Below are 15,994 nucleotides of genomic sequence, written 5' to 3'. Positions count from 1 at the left end.
TGAGCTCATTGCCTGCAGCAGCAGCCTTAGATCCTTGCAAGCTTCCTCACTAGAAGAGAGTCAAGAATCAAGAGTACTTATGGCAGAAATGTGTTTTTTTCCAAGCAATGTAATACACTACTAAACTTATTGAGATCTAATTCATCATGTTGATTTGACCCATACTCTTCGGGTTTCTTAACTGTAACTATAATTTTAAATATAAAAGATTGTAATGATTTCGTAGAGTTTCCTAGCAATTTCTTCCATTTTCTGATTAATGTCTCCTTTTTCATTTAATTATAGTTCAGGATCTATCAATGTAATTAAATCTCTTTATCCCCTTGATATGCATGTCAAAACGATTGTGATAACTCAGTGGTACAAGGTTGTCATAAAATAAAGCTTATTAGTAGAAGGGAAGTTCAACTAAGAAAGTCTAGACTCAGTGGAATCATTTGTATCATCTGTGTGGAAAAATATAGAATTACAGAATAACAGTTTGAAGGGACCTTAGAGGTCTTCTAATCCAATACCCAGATAAAGCAGGAGACTCTATAATATTCCAGACTAAAGACTGTCCAATCTCTTCTTAAAAACCTCCAGTGAAGTTTTTAAAGAAAGAAAATAAAGGAATAAATAAATAAAAGAATTAAATTGGCTGCCTTTTTTACTGCTGAAAAGGTGTAGAAATTTTCAAAAAATATATAAAATGTGGAGCAAACATTTCACAAGATTTTAAAAGGAGAGAAATAACTTATATTTGTCTTAGTTGCTAGCTGTCCCTTCTAGAATTGAGTCATATTTCAGAATTTCTTGGGATTCGTAACTCAGGGGAACTCCAAACTTTTCAGTCTGAGGACCATATTGGACATTTTGCAAACATTGAGGGCCAGGGAGAAAAAAACCAATTTTAAAAATAAGTGAATAAAATTTAATTGAACGTGTTTTATTTTGCTCAATGTGATATGATTCATAACGGTAGCAAAAAAGAAAGTGACAAAATATGAAAAAATGATGACATGCTTGCACAGATAAATGATACAAGAAAAATATCAATCATTAGTAAATACTCTGAAGAAATAACAAAGTAATCCAATCCTGGTTGGTAACTGGGCCAGAGGTTTACTCTTACAAGCTTTCATTCATTCCTAATAAATTAATAATTACAAATGAGAAAAGAAAGCTATACTATTTGTCAATAAATTTTATTTACCTAAATTTTACAGATTTGCATTAAATGAGAATCTGCCCAATTGTTGGAAATATTAAAGAGGAAGATGCTTCCCCTTCCTCTTTAGCAACCATACAGCTGGCTCGCAATGCTAGCATCAGAGAAATAAAAAAAATCCTACCTTCCTTTCCAAACAGTGGTGAATACAGCCCTGCTTTCTTTTCCTCTGCTGTTTGGAAAGGATTGGAGCACAGCACATGGGATGAACTGGTGAAAGGAAGGAACCTTCCAGTCAGCCTGATGTAGCCCATAGACTTCAGTTTGGAGACTCCTGCTTTAACTGAAGAAGCACCCAAAAGCACAAGGATTTGCAGAGGGGGAATGGGCAAGAGATTTCCATTATAACTATTCTTGTTCTGGTGCTGCCTTGAATATAAATTATGACCATCTAATTCAACTTGTAGCATTTTGTTACTTCTATCATAACTATTTCTCATGTAATATGGTACTAGGTTATGATGTCTTAATTCTTGATTACTGATCCAGTAGCATTGAAATTCAAGATGTATCATACTTTGTTTTATAAGCAATGTAATTATAAACTCTTTTATCTTACTTTCTTATATTCTATTTAAATTCCCTTTGAATTTAAGTAGTGGTATGAGATATAAAGTTGCAAAATATTTGTGGAATTACATTCCTAAATAATTAATTGCAAATGTTACATTTTCCTTTCTAACTCCAAACCTCATCTCTTCTTAGCTCTGGCTGCTATTCTTGGAGTAGTTCCATTTTTGGGAACATACTGGGCAACTGCGCCTGCAGTTCTAGATCTTTGGCTTTATCAAGGAAAAGGATATAAAGCTATGCTTCTCTTCATTTGTCATCTATTGCCAACTTACTTTGTGGATACAGCAATCTATTTGGATATATCTGGGTGAATATTTTAATTTGTTTTCTTTACTATATTGAAAAAAATTCTAACAGGTCAATCAATGTCCAGAAATATTTAGATGAATTATTTATGTCAATATTGGCGTCTTTATTATACATAATGTTAAAGGAAAATAAGCATAGATACCCACTCTAAAATATGTGATCATTTTCAAAATCATATAGTAATTATTGATTAGAGTATTTTCAGGAAATAGAAAATTTATAAAGTGTTCTTCTATTCAACAAAAGACAGCATAGGATGTGTGGAGTGGAAAGAATATCACTGGAGAGAATATAAGTATACAGTAGTTCTGATTTCCTTCATAACTGGCATATTTCCTGAGGGACAAATGTGACATGTAGAGGAAAAATTCCTTAATAGAAGAATGGCTTAAACATGCTTTTTTTCAACATTACTTACCTAGAACCTTTACCATGTTTCAAACTCTATTTTTCTCTTTTCCGTACAGTACGTGTTTGTGTGTCTGCACAGAAATGTCTTTGCTTGTGATTAGATATTAACTTATTTCTTTTTGTGTCTTTTGATAACTCAACATATAAAATCAGCTTTCCACTGATGGTTCTTAAATGACATTGCAGTAATTTCATTTATTATTTCATTGCAGAGGAGGTCATCCTTATCTGACAGGACTTGCAATAGCTGGTGGAACATATTACCTGGGACTAGAAGGAGCCATCATAGGACCCATACTTCTTTGTATTTTTATGGGTGCCTCTAAAATTTACAGTGCTGTACTTGTGAGTCCAACAAATTAATTACTTGCTCTACTGCAGATGCCTTTGAAGATTTATTGGTAAATATTCATTCATCTATTTGTTAGATTTATAACCAGCCTTTCTTATAGAAGCTTTTAAAATATAACTTTGGAGATGCATTTAATCATTTATTTACATTGATACTCATGTTAAAGCATGTGTGATACATTAGTAGGTATTTAGTAGGTATGTGGACACACACGGGCACACACAGAGAGGGAGAAAGAGAGAGAGTGCGATAAAAATGTAAAGATAAAATCCAGATTTCCTATTAAGGAAATAATTAATAAAACTAATCAAAAATTAGTCTAGTAATGACTAGTGATGACATTGTTAAAATATGGATTTTTTTCTTGTGTAATTTCTTATTTAATGCTTACATGACTTGAAAAAATGTTAAAAAGGAAATAAACTAAATTGAAAAAAATGAAGATGCAAAATTGTTCAAATGAAATAATTTATAAATTGATATCCTTGCTGCTAATTATTTCACATTTGTAAAATCTGTGATTTTCTAAAGTACACATCAATTAGATTTAAAAAAGAAATCACTACAGATTTTACTCCATTTGTCATGACTGACTATAGGGGATGCTCACTTCCGCTTCAAGGCCATTGAACCAGTGTTGTCCAAAGACATTTCTGCAGTCATGTGGCCAGCATGACTTAACAAAGTGTTGTTATCTTCTTACTAAAGTGGTGCCTATTTATCTACTCGCATTTGCACGCTTTCAAGCTGCTAGGTGACAGGAGCTGGGGTGAGGATGGCAGCTCACCTCATTGTGTTGTTTTTGGGCCTTGAACCTGAACTGCTGGTTTTCCAGGCCATAAGCTCAGCATCTTAAAACCACTGAGTCACCATGCTAACCTATGCATCAATTAAGCAGAAGTGAGAATAGTCTGGAAGGCTGTAAATAATGGACAGCCTTGCATCAAAATAATAAAAAGTGATTTTCAAGGAAGTTGAAAATTGAGTTTCACGGGAAAAAACCAGGGAGAACTAGAGAAATGTATTTTTAAAAGTCTTATTACCATAGAAATTGCTATAATACCATCGCAATTCCTATGGTATCTTTTGTTGTCTAGCTGATTTCATAACTAATTCTTCAATCCATGTTTTGTGCAAGAACACTGTAGTTTTGTCATAGAAATAACAAGGGAAATATTCATAGAAATTTCAGTTAAGAAATGGCGAACTGAAAATGGCTCAGCTAAAAGTGGAGGCGATAATTGCAGCAGAATGAAGAGCTAGCAAGTAAACTGGTTCTTTGTAATACTTCTCTAGACAAGGAGAAACTTGACCTCACCCACAGACAGTTTGTCCTCATGAGAAAAGTGAAAGACAACAGTCCACAGTTTAGAGCTCTGGAAGAATAAGGGAACAGCCATCTTGCCCAAACCATAGTCAGTGCATTATGACCAGTGGTGAGATGTTTTCAATCTTCAATCAATTCAATTAATACAGAATGAAGCCAAATATTTTAATATTGGATTCATTGAAGAATATGAAGAAAGTTGATGAAGTCTTAATAATTAAAATGGATATACAGATAACAAACCAAGAGAGTTATCAGAATAATTTTCCTGTATTGGATTTACAAAACAGGCTTGTTAAAGCTTTCAAGCATTTTATAAGAAAGGACCAATCAATTAACCAATTAAGTTTTAGGACAGAGGTCCCAACCCCTGGGCCGAACCCACTACCAGGCTGTGGCGTATTTTGAATCAGGCCACATGAGAAACATCCCAGTGCATGTATGCACACGCACAGCTCCATTTGTGCAAGCATTGACCCAAAGGCTTGTGTGAGTGGAGCTGCACGCGGCACGTGCAGGCCAGCCTGCCACTTGTACAGCCTCCATCTCCCCATCCCTTAGCCAGACCACCAAGCTGTCTGCTCCTGATGTTCCCAACACAGGAAGCAGTGAGAGCAGAGGCTGAATGGAAAGAACACGCCCTGCTCAGCATCATTGACTTACCAAGTCTGCCTGTGCAGGACACCAGATCCAGTTTTGAAGCATCAGGCAGCCTCGGTGAGTCTGGAGGAGCATGGGATTGCACTCCAAAGGCTTTTCTTCTCTGAGCCAAAAGCTTTTGCAAATGGACTGAAGATCAATATTGATAAAAAATATCTGCTATTAATGCAGTTAAATATTATTGATTTAACATATCAGTTAAGTTGTGAAAGAACGCTCAATCATTTTGCCCATTGATATACAATTTGGTCAGATGAGTAGTATCTACTACTGCTAGATACAATTCAGTGACAGATTTTCTTGGTACTGTTCTAACTACCGTGTTTCTCACATAATAAGGCCGGGCCTTATTTTTTTTTGAGCCCCGAAAAAACGGCTAGGCCGTCTTTTCGAGGGGTGATTAATTCCCCCCTTGCATCCTCGCCACCAGCCGCTCCTAGCAGGCGATCATGGCCAAGCACAGAGAGCTCCCTACTCCCACCTTTGCTGCAGACACCTTTGGCACCCGCCGCTGTTGCTTTCCCTTCTGCCCATTACGCCGCCACGTTTGGAGCTGCCGCTTCCGTGATTGGGCGCGGTCGCCATTTGGAGCTCCAAGCGGAGTGGCAGCTCAAACATGGCGGCGGGCGATCTTTATTTTGGTCAGCGCGAAGTTCAGAGCAAGCAAGAGAGGAGACCGCGATGCCTTGCTAAGAGCTTTCGCCTTTCCCTCCTTGCAGCGGCGCGTGCGTCCCAAGCAACACTCCGCCCGAAGAGTCGTCCTACTGCCTTCACTCTGCATCAATTACGACTCCGCCCTCCTCCGTCTCACCCTCCTGCGCTTTGGGCATCTCCGTGTGATCGCGACCCTGTCCTTTCCACCTGGCGCCCTTGCTGCTTTCTGGCTCTTTAGCAACCGGCTTCGTGTTTGGAGCACTGCCGCTGTTTGGAGCTCCAACGGCGGCGCGAAGCTCAAATGCGGAACCTCAAACATGACGGTGGGCGATCTTTTATTTTGGTCCGCCGCGAAGTTCAGAGTGAGCTGACCAAAATAAAAGATCGCCCACCGTCATGTTTGGAGGTTCCACATTTGAGCTTCGCCGCCGCTTGGAGCTCCAAACAGCGGCAGTGCTCCAAACACGAAGCCGGTTGCTAAAGAGCCAGAAAGCAGCAAGGGCGCCAGGTGGAAAGGACAGGGTCGCGATCACACGGAGATGCCCAAAGCGCAGGAGGGTGAGACGGAGGGGAGGGCGGAGTCGTGTAATTGACGAGAGTGAAGGCAGTAGGACGACTCTTCGGGCGGAGTGTTGCTTGGACGCATGCGCGCTGCTGAGGGAAAGGCTAAAGCTCTTTAGCAAAGCATCGCGGTCTCCTCTCTTGCTTGCTCTGAACTTCGCGCGACCAAAATAAAAGATCGCCCGCCGTCATGTTTGAGCTGCCACTTCGCGTTTGAGCTCCAAATGGCGATCGCGCTCCAATCACGGAAGCGGCAGCTCCAAACGTGGCGGCGTAATGGGCAGAAGGGAAAGCAACAGCGGCGGTGCCAAAGGTGTCTGCAGCAAAGGTGGAGTAGGGGAGCTCTTTGTGCTTGGCCATGATCGCCCGTTAGGAGCGGCTGGTGGCGAGGAATTCGGCTCCGCCGGGCGCTCCTAACGGCAAGTCTCCCGCCCTTCCCCCTTATTTTGCATATTTTAAAATAGGCCTAAATTTGGGGGAGGGGCTTAATTTGATTTTATGCCCAAAACACATGCTGGGCCTTCCTATTGGTGGAGGCCGTATTGTTGGAGAAACACGGTACCCAGCTCTGCCTGTTTTAGAGTTTAAATATATTATTAAAGGATTCATTTACACAGTGATACTTCAAAGTTTGTGAAACCTTTTGAATGTTTGATACAATTGGTAGAAGAGGGAGAATTACACAATTTCTTACTATATATTGCAATACAATACCAAAATATTTGCTATATAGGTAGTCCTGAACTTACAACCAAAATTGAGCCCAAAATTTATGTTGCTAAGTAAGAAATTTGTTAAGTGAGTTTTGCCCCATTTTATGACTTTTCTTGTCACATTTGTTAAATGAATCACTACAGTTGTTTAATTAATAACAAGTTTGTTAAGTGCATCTGGCTTCCCCAGTGACTTGCTTGTCAGAAGGTTGCAAAAGGTAATCACATGACCCTGGAACACTGCAATCTTCAAAAATGGGAGTAAGTTGTCAACCGTGATAAATCACATGATGTTGCAATAGTCATAACTATAAAAAATGGTCATAAGTCATTTTTTCAGTGTCATTGTATCTTTAGATGGTCAGTAACTGAACTGTTGTAAGTCAAGGACTACCTGTGTCAGAAAACGTTTAAAAGTTTAAATTTATGACTAAAATTCTGTATAGTATTGAAATGATTGTATTCCAAACAAGGACGATACCATGTACTTCTCACAGTACTTAAAAAGGATGTATTGTTGCATTTCCAGTTTTTAAATTGTTTAATTCCAAGTTTTTTACAATATCTGTGTCAAGCTGCAAATATCTTGGTTCCTTCTGAATTCTGTATTTTAAATATTATTTTATTTATTTTATAAAGTATTTATTTCTAATAAAAACTTTCTACTATTAAAGAATTAAAAGATTGATTAAAAATGTGAGTCCTTAAATTTTGAATTTATTTTTACCCTTTTTTATTTTTGTTGCTTTATAAATAACAATACAAAAAGAAAAAAGCAAAACACAAAAGTAGCAGTAATAGTGATACATACATTGTGAAAAGAAATAACATACATAAATAGTTATTTTAACCAAAAAATAATATTTTATGTGTTCTTTTTTTCCTGTGAGAGTAATATAACTTTGTGAAACCTTTTGAATCTTTGATATTTCTGCATAAATATGACCTAAAATGTGATCTGTTTCCCACACAAACAGAAACCTAACCCTAACCCTCCCACACTCACAACTGGTTACTATCATGATATGGAAACTCTTAATTTCCCCTTTAAACAAACTGATAATCCTATTGGTTTATGTACTTTTGCCACACAGAAATAGATAGTTTTAAATAATTTTTGTCAGTAAATAAATGAACCTGTATAATGTTTTTGACTCATTTGTTTAATTGGGTTTTCTTTGCATAGTTTTAGAGCTTATGTGGAGAACTGTGATAACTCCCCAGATACCTCTCTTGATGTCAGCTAAGGGGAGAAGGAACCAGTTCCTTGCATGTCAGGAGCTGAGTTGATTGATGGCTCTGAGCATCTATCTATGAAGGATTTGGAAGAGGCTCCAGGTGGGGAAAGCATGCAGGTCATTGAAGAGGAAGAGGAACTGCCTTCTGCCCCTGATCCAAGAACACGTAGGGCAGAGAAAAGGCAGGACTAGAGATGGACAGCCAGACTACTCATGAGGAGAAAGCTTTGCCCTTGATGGATTGCATCGGAAGCTAGCCTGGGGTCCTACTGGCATAACAACCGGTTCACTTTGCACGCATGCACGCCAAATGCACACTGCATGTGCGTGCACACTACACGCACATGCACATTACTTACAAATTAACGGGTCCGGCAAGCAGTGACCTGCTGCAGCTGATGAGCAGCACTCAGCTATGCCACACAAAGCAACTGAGGAGGAAAAAACAGGGAATAAAGCACAGCCTAGAACCCGGGCGGGTGAATGGGCCAAACACAACCAGAAGATCGTTGCAGCAAACTGGTTGAGTGTCAGCTGCTCTTCGGAGCTACCGGTTCTATAGAACCAGGCTGAACCGATAGCATCCCACCCCTGAAGCTAGCTATTTAGCACAGCAGATGGATGGAAGCGATGCTGGGAACAATGTGTTTGTTTCCTAGCTGTGAGTTTTCTGGTCATTGTGATTCTTGCCTCGCTTTAGATTTCATTAAGGGCCCGCATCAGGGTTGTGTTTGACCTCGGCAGGGGCGTGGTGGCCATCGTTAGCTCGACGTCACTTATGTCAGGGGTGCCTACAGTGGCCCAAGCGCTGCCAGTGAAAACGGGCCCCAGAGCTCTCATTTCCATCTGCAACAACCTCCTGCAACCTTCTGCCAGCGAAAATTGAGCTCATGAGGGCAGTGCATAGCCCTCCTGGGCTCCATTTTTGGTGTGACAGCCTCCTGCAACCCTTTGCCCGAGAAAACAGAGCTTGTCCTCCTGTGCTCTGTTTTCAGTGGCAGAGGCACCATGGGCCAGTCCCTTGCTGTTTCCAGGGTGGTCCCGCAGGCCAGATCTAAGCGCTCCAAGGGCCAGATCCAGCCCATGGGTCTTGACTTTGACACCCCTGCTTTAGATTGACACCATGCCTTGACTTGAATCCTGCCTTTGAAACTCTGGACTTTTCCTGCCTCGTTAGCTCTCTTGTGTTGTGGACTTAAGTTTGCCTCGTGGATTTATTTTGACTGAGAAATTTTCAAGTGCCTTCTTTGGCCATTGCTCTGTGAACTAGCATTGGTCTGCTCATGGCTGGACTTAATTGGGACAATTCACAAGAACAGAACACATTTTAAATTATATTTATGCAGAAATTTTGAAAACTAAAAAAGATTCACAAACATTTAAAGGTTTAAATTTTAAATACTTCAGATTTAAAATTTTACAATTTTAACTTTTTTCTTTTTAAAAGTTTAAATTTAATGTTTTAAAAAATTATTAAAAAGCAAACAAACTAATGGCTGATGTTGTGACTTGCAAGATATGTTGTATGTTTGAGGTTATGTTCATAGAAGACCCAAAGTATGTATGTACCGAATATAAATTAATTGAATTTAATTAATTGAATTTTATTAATTTAATTCAATTAATTTAATAAATTAATTGAAATTAATTGAAAAGAAGAAAAAGTTAAGAGTCTAGAAGCAACTCTAGCCACTCTGAAATTCAACCTACAAAACAAAAAAACCCAAGCTAAGTGAGAACACTATGCCAAATTGAACACAATAGAGAACAAACAGCTTCCAAAAAATGACCTGATATATGAATCTAAAGAGAAAAACCAATGGAAATATATCACTTATAAAAGGAAACAACAACCAAGAGCAATACCCCTATTCCAGTCCATCCCTGTGAAGCTCCACTGTAGCTGAACAATTGTTTTAATAATGTTTTCAGAAGTATGGAGCAAAAATCAAAGAGGTGACTGAGAATCTAACTAAAATAATAAAACCCCATAGATTGCTGTAGATTTCTTCTACACGTGGGGACAAATGACAACCACGAACCTGAAAATAATAATGAAAGATTAAGAAAAACTAGGGAAGAAAGTTAAGGAATTAGGAGCACAAATGGTGTTTTCATTTATACTTCCAACAAGAGGCCTATGTTCAATGAAGAAGCATAGGATTTTAAAAACAAACCATTGATTTAAAAATTTGTGTCATCAACAGAACTTTGGATTTTTAGATCGTGGTCTGCATTACCTTACATGAAGAGCTCCTGGCAAGTGATGAAGTGCCCCTCACCAGAACCGGGAAGAACATATTTGGAAAACAACTGATTCACCTTATCAGAAAAGCTTTAAACTAAAATTGAAGCGGGAGGATAAACAAGTTTTACAACCTTTAGGATCTAATTCCAAGTAAATAGAACTAGACAACCAATCAAATAAAAAGATAGGGAGTGAAGAGGAAAAAAAAACCTCAGAACCAAAGTAAATGTAAGAAGCAGACCTGGGTTCAGCCACAAAGAAGTTAAATGCCTATACACTAACACTCAGTTTAGGGAACAAACAGGGTGAACTTGAAATACTAATACACGAGAGAAGTAGGTATGATGTAGTTGCAATCACAAAAATGTAGTGGGTTGGAACTAATGACAGGAGTGTACTGATAGAAGGATATAAACTATTCAAAGCTATATTAAGGACAGTGATGTTGGAAGTTTATAATGAAGTTCTGTTAGAAGCAAAAATACCTAACTCATGGATGGGAGCAAATATTACTCTTATACCGAAAGAAGAAAATTTATTAATATGATTAAAGCAATATATCATAAACAATCAGCTAAGGTGATGATAAATGGAGACATGACGGAGAATTTTGATATAAAAAGGCACTAGGCAGGGATGTCCATTGTCCCCTCTGCTATTTATACTGACTCTGGAAGTATTTGCCAGAAATATTCGCCTTGAGATGAAGAAATAAAAGGAATGGAAATTAAAAAAGAGAACTACAAGCCTCAGGCGTTTGCAAATGACCTAGTATTAGAAGACCCATTAGAAACTGGAAGCTAATTTAAAAGATAGAAGAGTATGGAGAAGTTGCTGGATTGAAAATAAAGACTAGACAAAGATTTTAGTTAAAAAGCTCACAGATACACAAAAAAGAGTGTTGATGAAAAAAATTGATATGCAGATAGTCAAAAAAGTGAAGTATTTAGGAATACAGTTAACAGCAAAATGTGTAACAATTAAAGAGGATAATTATATGAAACTGATGCAACAAATTAAATTAGTCTTGGAGAAATGGAAAGATTTGCAACTGTCATTAACAGGAAGAATAGCTATTATAAAAATGAATATTCTGCCAAGGCTATTATACTATTTCAAACAATTCCAATAAAAGTGGGGGGAAATATTTTGAGGAATTAGATAATAAAATAAGGTCAGGGAAGAAAGCAAGAATAGGTTTGAAAATGCTGCAAGATTCCAAAAAAGACAGGGCTTTGGACTGTCGGATTGGGAATTGTACTGCCAGGCCCTAGTATTAACTTATGTGAAAGAATTGATTAACTTGAGGCATCAAAGACTGTTAACTTTAGAAGGGCACGACTTTCAATGCTTTCCTATAGTATGGGAAGAATAAGATACACAGTTACTTTCAAAGGCATTATGTCAGAAATGCATTGTTATCAGTATGGCTTAAAATTAAAGAACAACACTACCTGAAAATACCAGTTTGGCTTTCTACAATGAAAGCACTGATACATTTAATGTTATTAATATGGGAAAAATTGTAAGATATAAAGATATTCTGAATGAAAAAGGGGAATTAAAAACCAAGCAGAAACTTAGTAGTCAAGGGATGGACATTGGATGGTGGCCACAAATGTAAATACAATCTCAATATGAGAAAGATGCTAAAATATATGGTTTTAATTAAAAAAAAATAACAAAATTTGATCAGATATTTACTGGAACAGATGAAAAATTGATAAAGAAAATATATTGTTATTTACTGGATATTAAACTTGAAAGCGAGCAGGTAAAGGAGACAATGATTGGGCTAAAAATTTTGGATATGCGATAGAACTAGATAAATGGCAGGAACTGTGGGATAGAAATGTTAAACTGGCTATGTCAACTGCATATAAAGAAAATTTGTATGAAATGTTTTACAGATGGCATTTTGCACCAACAAGATTAGTGAAAATATATAAGCATAGTTCTACTAAATGTTGGAGAATATAAATGTAATCAAACATCTGGTTCATATTACCATATGTGGTGGACATGTCCACAAGTTAAAAAAGATTGGATGAAAATGCATACCAGGTTGGAAAAAATGATAAAACAGCATATAGATATAAAACCAGAAATATTTTTATTGGGTATTCTACCAGAAAAATATGATAAAGAGACTATATACTTGATTTTAGATGTACTAACTGCAGCTAGAATTGTATATGCTCAACAATGGAAGTGTGATGAGATCCCGACAGATGAGAAAATATTAGAATGTGCAGAAATGGATAGACTAATGCTTTCTATTAAGGACAAAGAAGAAATGAAATACTTTTTGACATGGGACTTATTTTATTGATGATTAGACAATAAAAATAGAAGTTAGAAAGCAAGGGACATTAAAAAGGATAAGTGTTAAAATGGAAATTTGTTAAAATGGACAAACAAAACATTATTGTTACTACAGTATTAATGTTATTGTGATGCATGTTATTGTAAACACCTTGATTATGATTGCCTAAAAATAATTGTATCCAGACAACACACTGTTCAATTGAAATGGAATGTTTATATATTATATTAATAAAACAAATAAAACTTTAAAAAAAGAAATATATAAACTATTCAAAAGAAACAAACCTAACAACGGAGGAGGTAGAATTTGCATTATATGTTAGAGATCATTTCCTCTCCACAGAGATACACAAAACCAAGTATGAAAGCCTCCTCGAATGCTTGTGGGTCAACATAAAACAAAAAAACAATGATATTTTCATTGATGTATAGTACTTATAGGCCACCCAATCAGGTAGAAGAAATAGATGAACATCTTGCTAATCAGTTAGCAAATGTATGTAGGAAATGCATCACACTAGTAATGGGGGTTTTAAATATCCAAACATCACCTAGCTATACTGGGCCTAATTCTTACTAACAGAAGAAATTATAGAAGAAGCTGCAGCAACTTTGGGGGAGAGTAAAAGAAAGACCCTCAACTCCATTGGATTGAAGTGAAAGGTTCTTTTACTAGAAAGATGTTGGTTTCAATAAGGTCAGGCTAGCTCTGGATTTTGTGTGCTCAAACATAAAAGTTTCCTTTCATCCCAACCCTCCTCCCATGACCAATCCATCTTTAGCCAATCGGAACTCACTGAGATGTTTGTGGTAATAGGCATTCTTTCTCGGGGTGCCAGGCCCTGGGTTCTGGTACAAACTGGTCGCAAGCTTCTCATGGCATACACACAGCTTTATTACCCATTTATCCTACCCCTCCCATTTCTAACCTTTGATGGCAGGATGCCTGTGATGTGCCAAGCACACCTAGCAGACCTGACATCCTGCCCCCATTGATAGAGGCATCAGTCCTGCAGAGGAAAACAAGAGGGAGGAAGAACACAGAAAGTCTCCAATTAGCAGTTCATTGAGATTTATCTGGGTATCATTCATGGATTTTTGAAAGCAGTTTGGAGGCCTTAATAATGTGTTGGGAACTGACTCATTCGGTCTCTGAGGGAGGGAAGTCTTTCCATGCTAGCAAGTACTGGGTTGTATACAAGGATTTGATAGATAGACCTTATCTCCCAGTTTAAAGTGCTTAGGCTTAGTGCATTTTTATCAGCTTGTTTTTTTATATGCTTCCCTAGCTTCATCCAAACTTTTCCTTAACACCAGTCAGGTATTCTGTAGTTGGGTGACCCACTCTTTTACTAAAGCAATCGATGGGATGGCCTGGGGCAATTCAGGGATAGATACAAAGTCCTGTCCTGTGGCCATTTTAAATGGGATGAACCTGGTGCTACTGTGTACTGAGTTATTGTGGGTGACCTCCCTGAAAGGGAGAAAGTCCATCCAATTGTCTTCCACAAATCCTCCCATTCCCCAACATCCATTCAGAGCTGAAGAAGCTTCTTGGATGAGAAGTGAAATGTCTTCAAAGAAAAAAGTTGCCTCTTGAAAAAATATCTTTGGGACATCTATGATTTGGATAACTGAGAAACTCCAGAGATAACAATGTCCTTCTTCAGTGATGGCCACCAAAATTGGCACAATCTCTGGGGGGGAGTCTGCCTACTGAGATGAGGTGGACCGGTTGCTTTCGTGGTGTGGAGACAATAACTTGGTCCTCAACACCAATAAGACCAAGGAGTTTATAGTGGACTATAGAAGGAACAGATCAGACATCCAGACCTTGCTTATCAATGGAGACTGAGTAGAGCAAGTGGCCAGTTTTAAGTTTCTGGGTGTTACCATAAAAGAGAACCTGATCTGGAGTGCTCACATTGCAGCCCTGGTCAAAAGGACCCAGCAGAGATTATACTACCTGAGGCTTCTCAGAAAACAACAGCTGAATGAAAAACTGCTGGTGATCTTCTACCCCTGCACCATAGAGAGCATTTTAACATACTTCACCTCTGTATGGTTTGCCAATTGCACAGTGGCAGATAGGAAAGTACACCAGAGAGTTAACATCATTGCCCAGAAGATCATTGGTTGCCCTCTCCCCTCTTTGGAAGAGCTTTATAGCTCCTGCTGCCTTAAAAAAATTCAAAAGAAGTTCTCAAAGATCCATCTCATCCTGGCAACCCTTTTTTTGAACTATTACCATCTGGCAGATGGTACAGAATAATAAAAACAAAGACAAATAGGCTGAAAAACAGCTTTTATCCCAGGGCGATAGCTCTTTTGAATTCTGCTGTATAGTGCAATATTGGTGCGGTGTCGTGGGTTTTCAGTTCAAAGGATGTGTGTGTTTATTTTCATGGTCATAATGTGCACTGAAGATGGTGTTTGATTTCGTTGTATGAAGTGCAATGACAAGAAAGTAAACTAAACTAAACTTGACTAAGTGCAGGGTTTGTACAAAGCTAAAATGCCCCACCATCTTCAAATCATAGCTTTTTTGTAGAATCATTAATTGTTGGCTCTGCAGGATGAACAATTAGCTCCCACCCAAGCTACACTATCTTGCATTGTACATTCGGCCTTGTGCATGTGAAACCATTTGTCTTCTTCCAAAGCTGCTTTTAGAGTACCTTTTAATTGCCTGGAGGGGATGAGCAGCCTAATTAGCTTTGAACTACTGCACTGCAGCAGCCTAGATAAAGCATCTGCTACATAGGAAATCCCCCCCACCCCTGAGGTATCTTAACATGAAGTTGAAGCAGTTAAAGCACTCAGCCCAATGAACCTGTTTGGGCAATAACCTGGGGGAGGAGGAGTTTAGAGCCTCTAGATTCTTATGGTCAGTCTCCATGTCAAATGGGGTCTTTTCCCTTCTAGGAAATACCTCCATGTAAGGAGCACCCAGCGCACTACATAGGCTTCCTTCTCCCAAACTGCCATTTCTGCTCCGTATCATTAAGCTTTTTTTATAAATGTAGGTGCATGGCTGTGGGATCCCCTGGTTGTTTTCCTGTAGAAGCACTGCAACCATGGTGACATCACTGGCCTCAACCTGAATGACAAAGGAGACATTGGTGTCTGGGTGTTTCAGCACCAACTCTGCTGCTAACAAACGCTTAAGCTTTTCTAATGTGGATTGATATTCCATAATCTATTTAAATGTCTGGCTGGGCTTGGGTTTTCCCTCCCCTCTCATGTTCAGCAGGCTGGTATTGGAAGAGGTATCTGGGCAACTGAGGAGATGAATTTGTGGTTAAAAGTTCACAAATCCCAGGAAGCTTTGTAGTTGCTTCCAGATGCAGAGAGGAGCCCACTCTAGTACTCTCCACACTTTTTGAGAGGCCATCTCTATCCCCTCGTGG

General features: G+C 38.4%; 1 protein-coding gene across 2 annotated transcripts in view; it reads left to right on the top strand.

Moving 5' to 3' along the window:
* Positions 1–12,811, top strand: part of TMEM245 (transmembrane protein 245) — a 70,845-nt gene extending 58,034 nt beyond the window's left edge. Inside the window, exons 15-17 of one of the 2 annotated variants that reach the window (XR_015745912.1) lie at positions 1,916–2,090; positions 2,716–5,150; positions 6,609–7,465. Coding sequence is in view for 1 of the 2 variants with exons in the window: in XM_087946863.1 (XP_087802989.1) it covers positions 1,916–2,090; positions 2,716–2,866 (326 nt within the window). In the remaining variant the exon portion in view is untranslated. Of the gene's footprint in view, positions 1–1,915; positions 2,091–2,715; positions 5,151–6,608; positions 7,466–10,215 lie in introns of those variants that run through there. The other variant, XM_087946863.1, reaches the window with a different exon arrangement.
* Positions 12,812–15,994: the final 3,183 nt, after the last annotated feature.

This window comes from Notechis scutatus, chromosome Z (assembly GCF_049901735.1).
Source record: "Notechis scutatus isolate UNSWTSFEM ecotype Mainland chromosome Z, rNotScu1.2, whole genome shotgun sequence".
In the NCBI taxonomy this organism is placed as follows: Eukaryota; Metazoa; Chordata; class Lepidosauria; order Squamata; family Elapidae; genus Notechis; species Notechis scutatus.
This window is presented reverse-complemented; position numbering and strand designations above follow the sequence as displayed.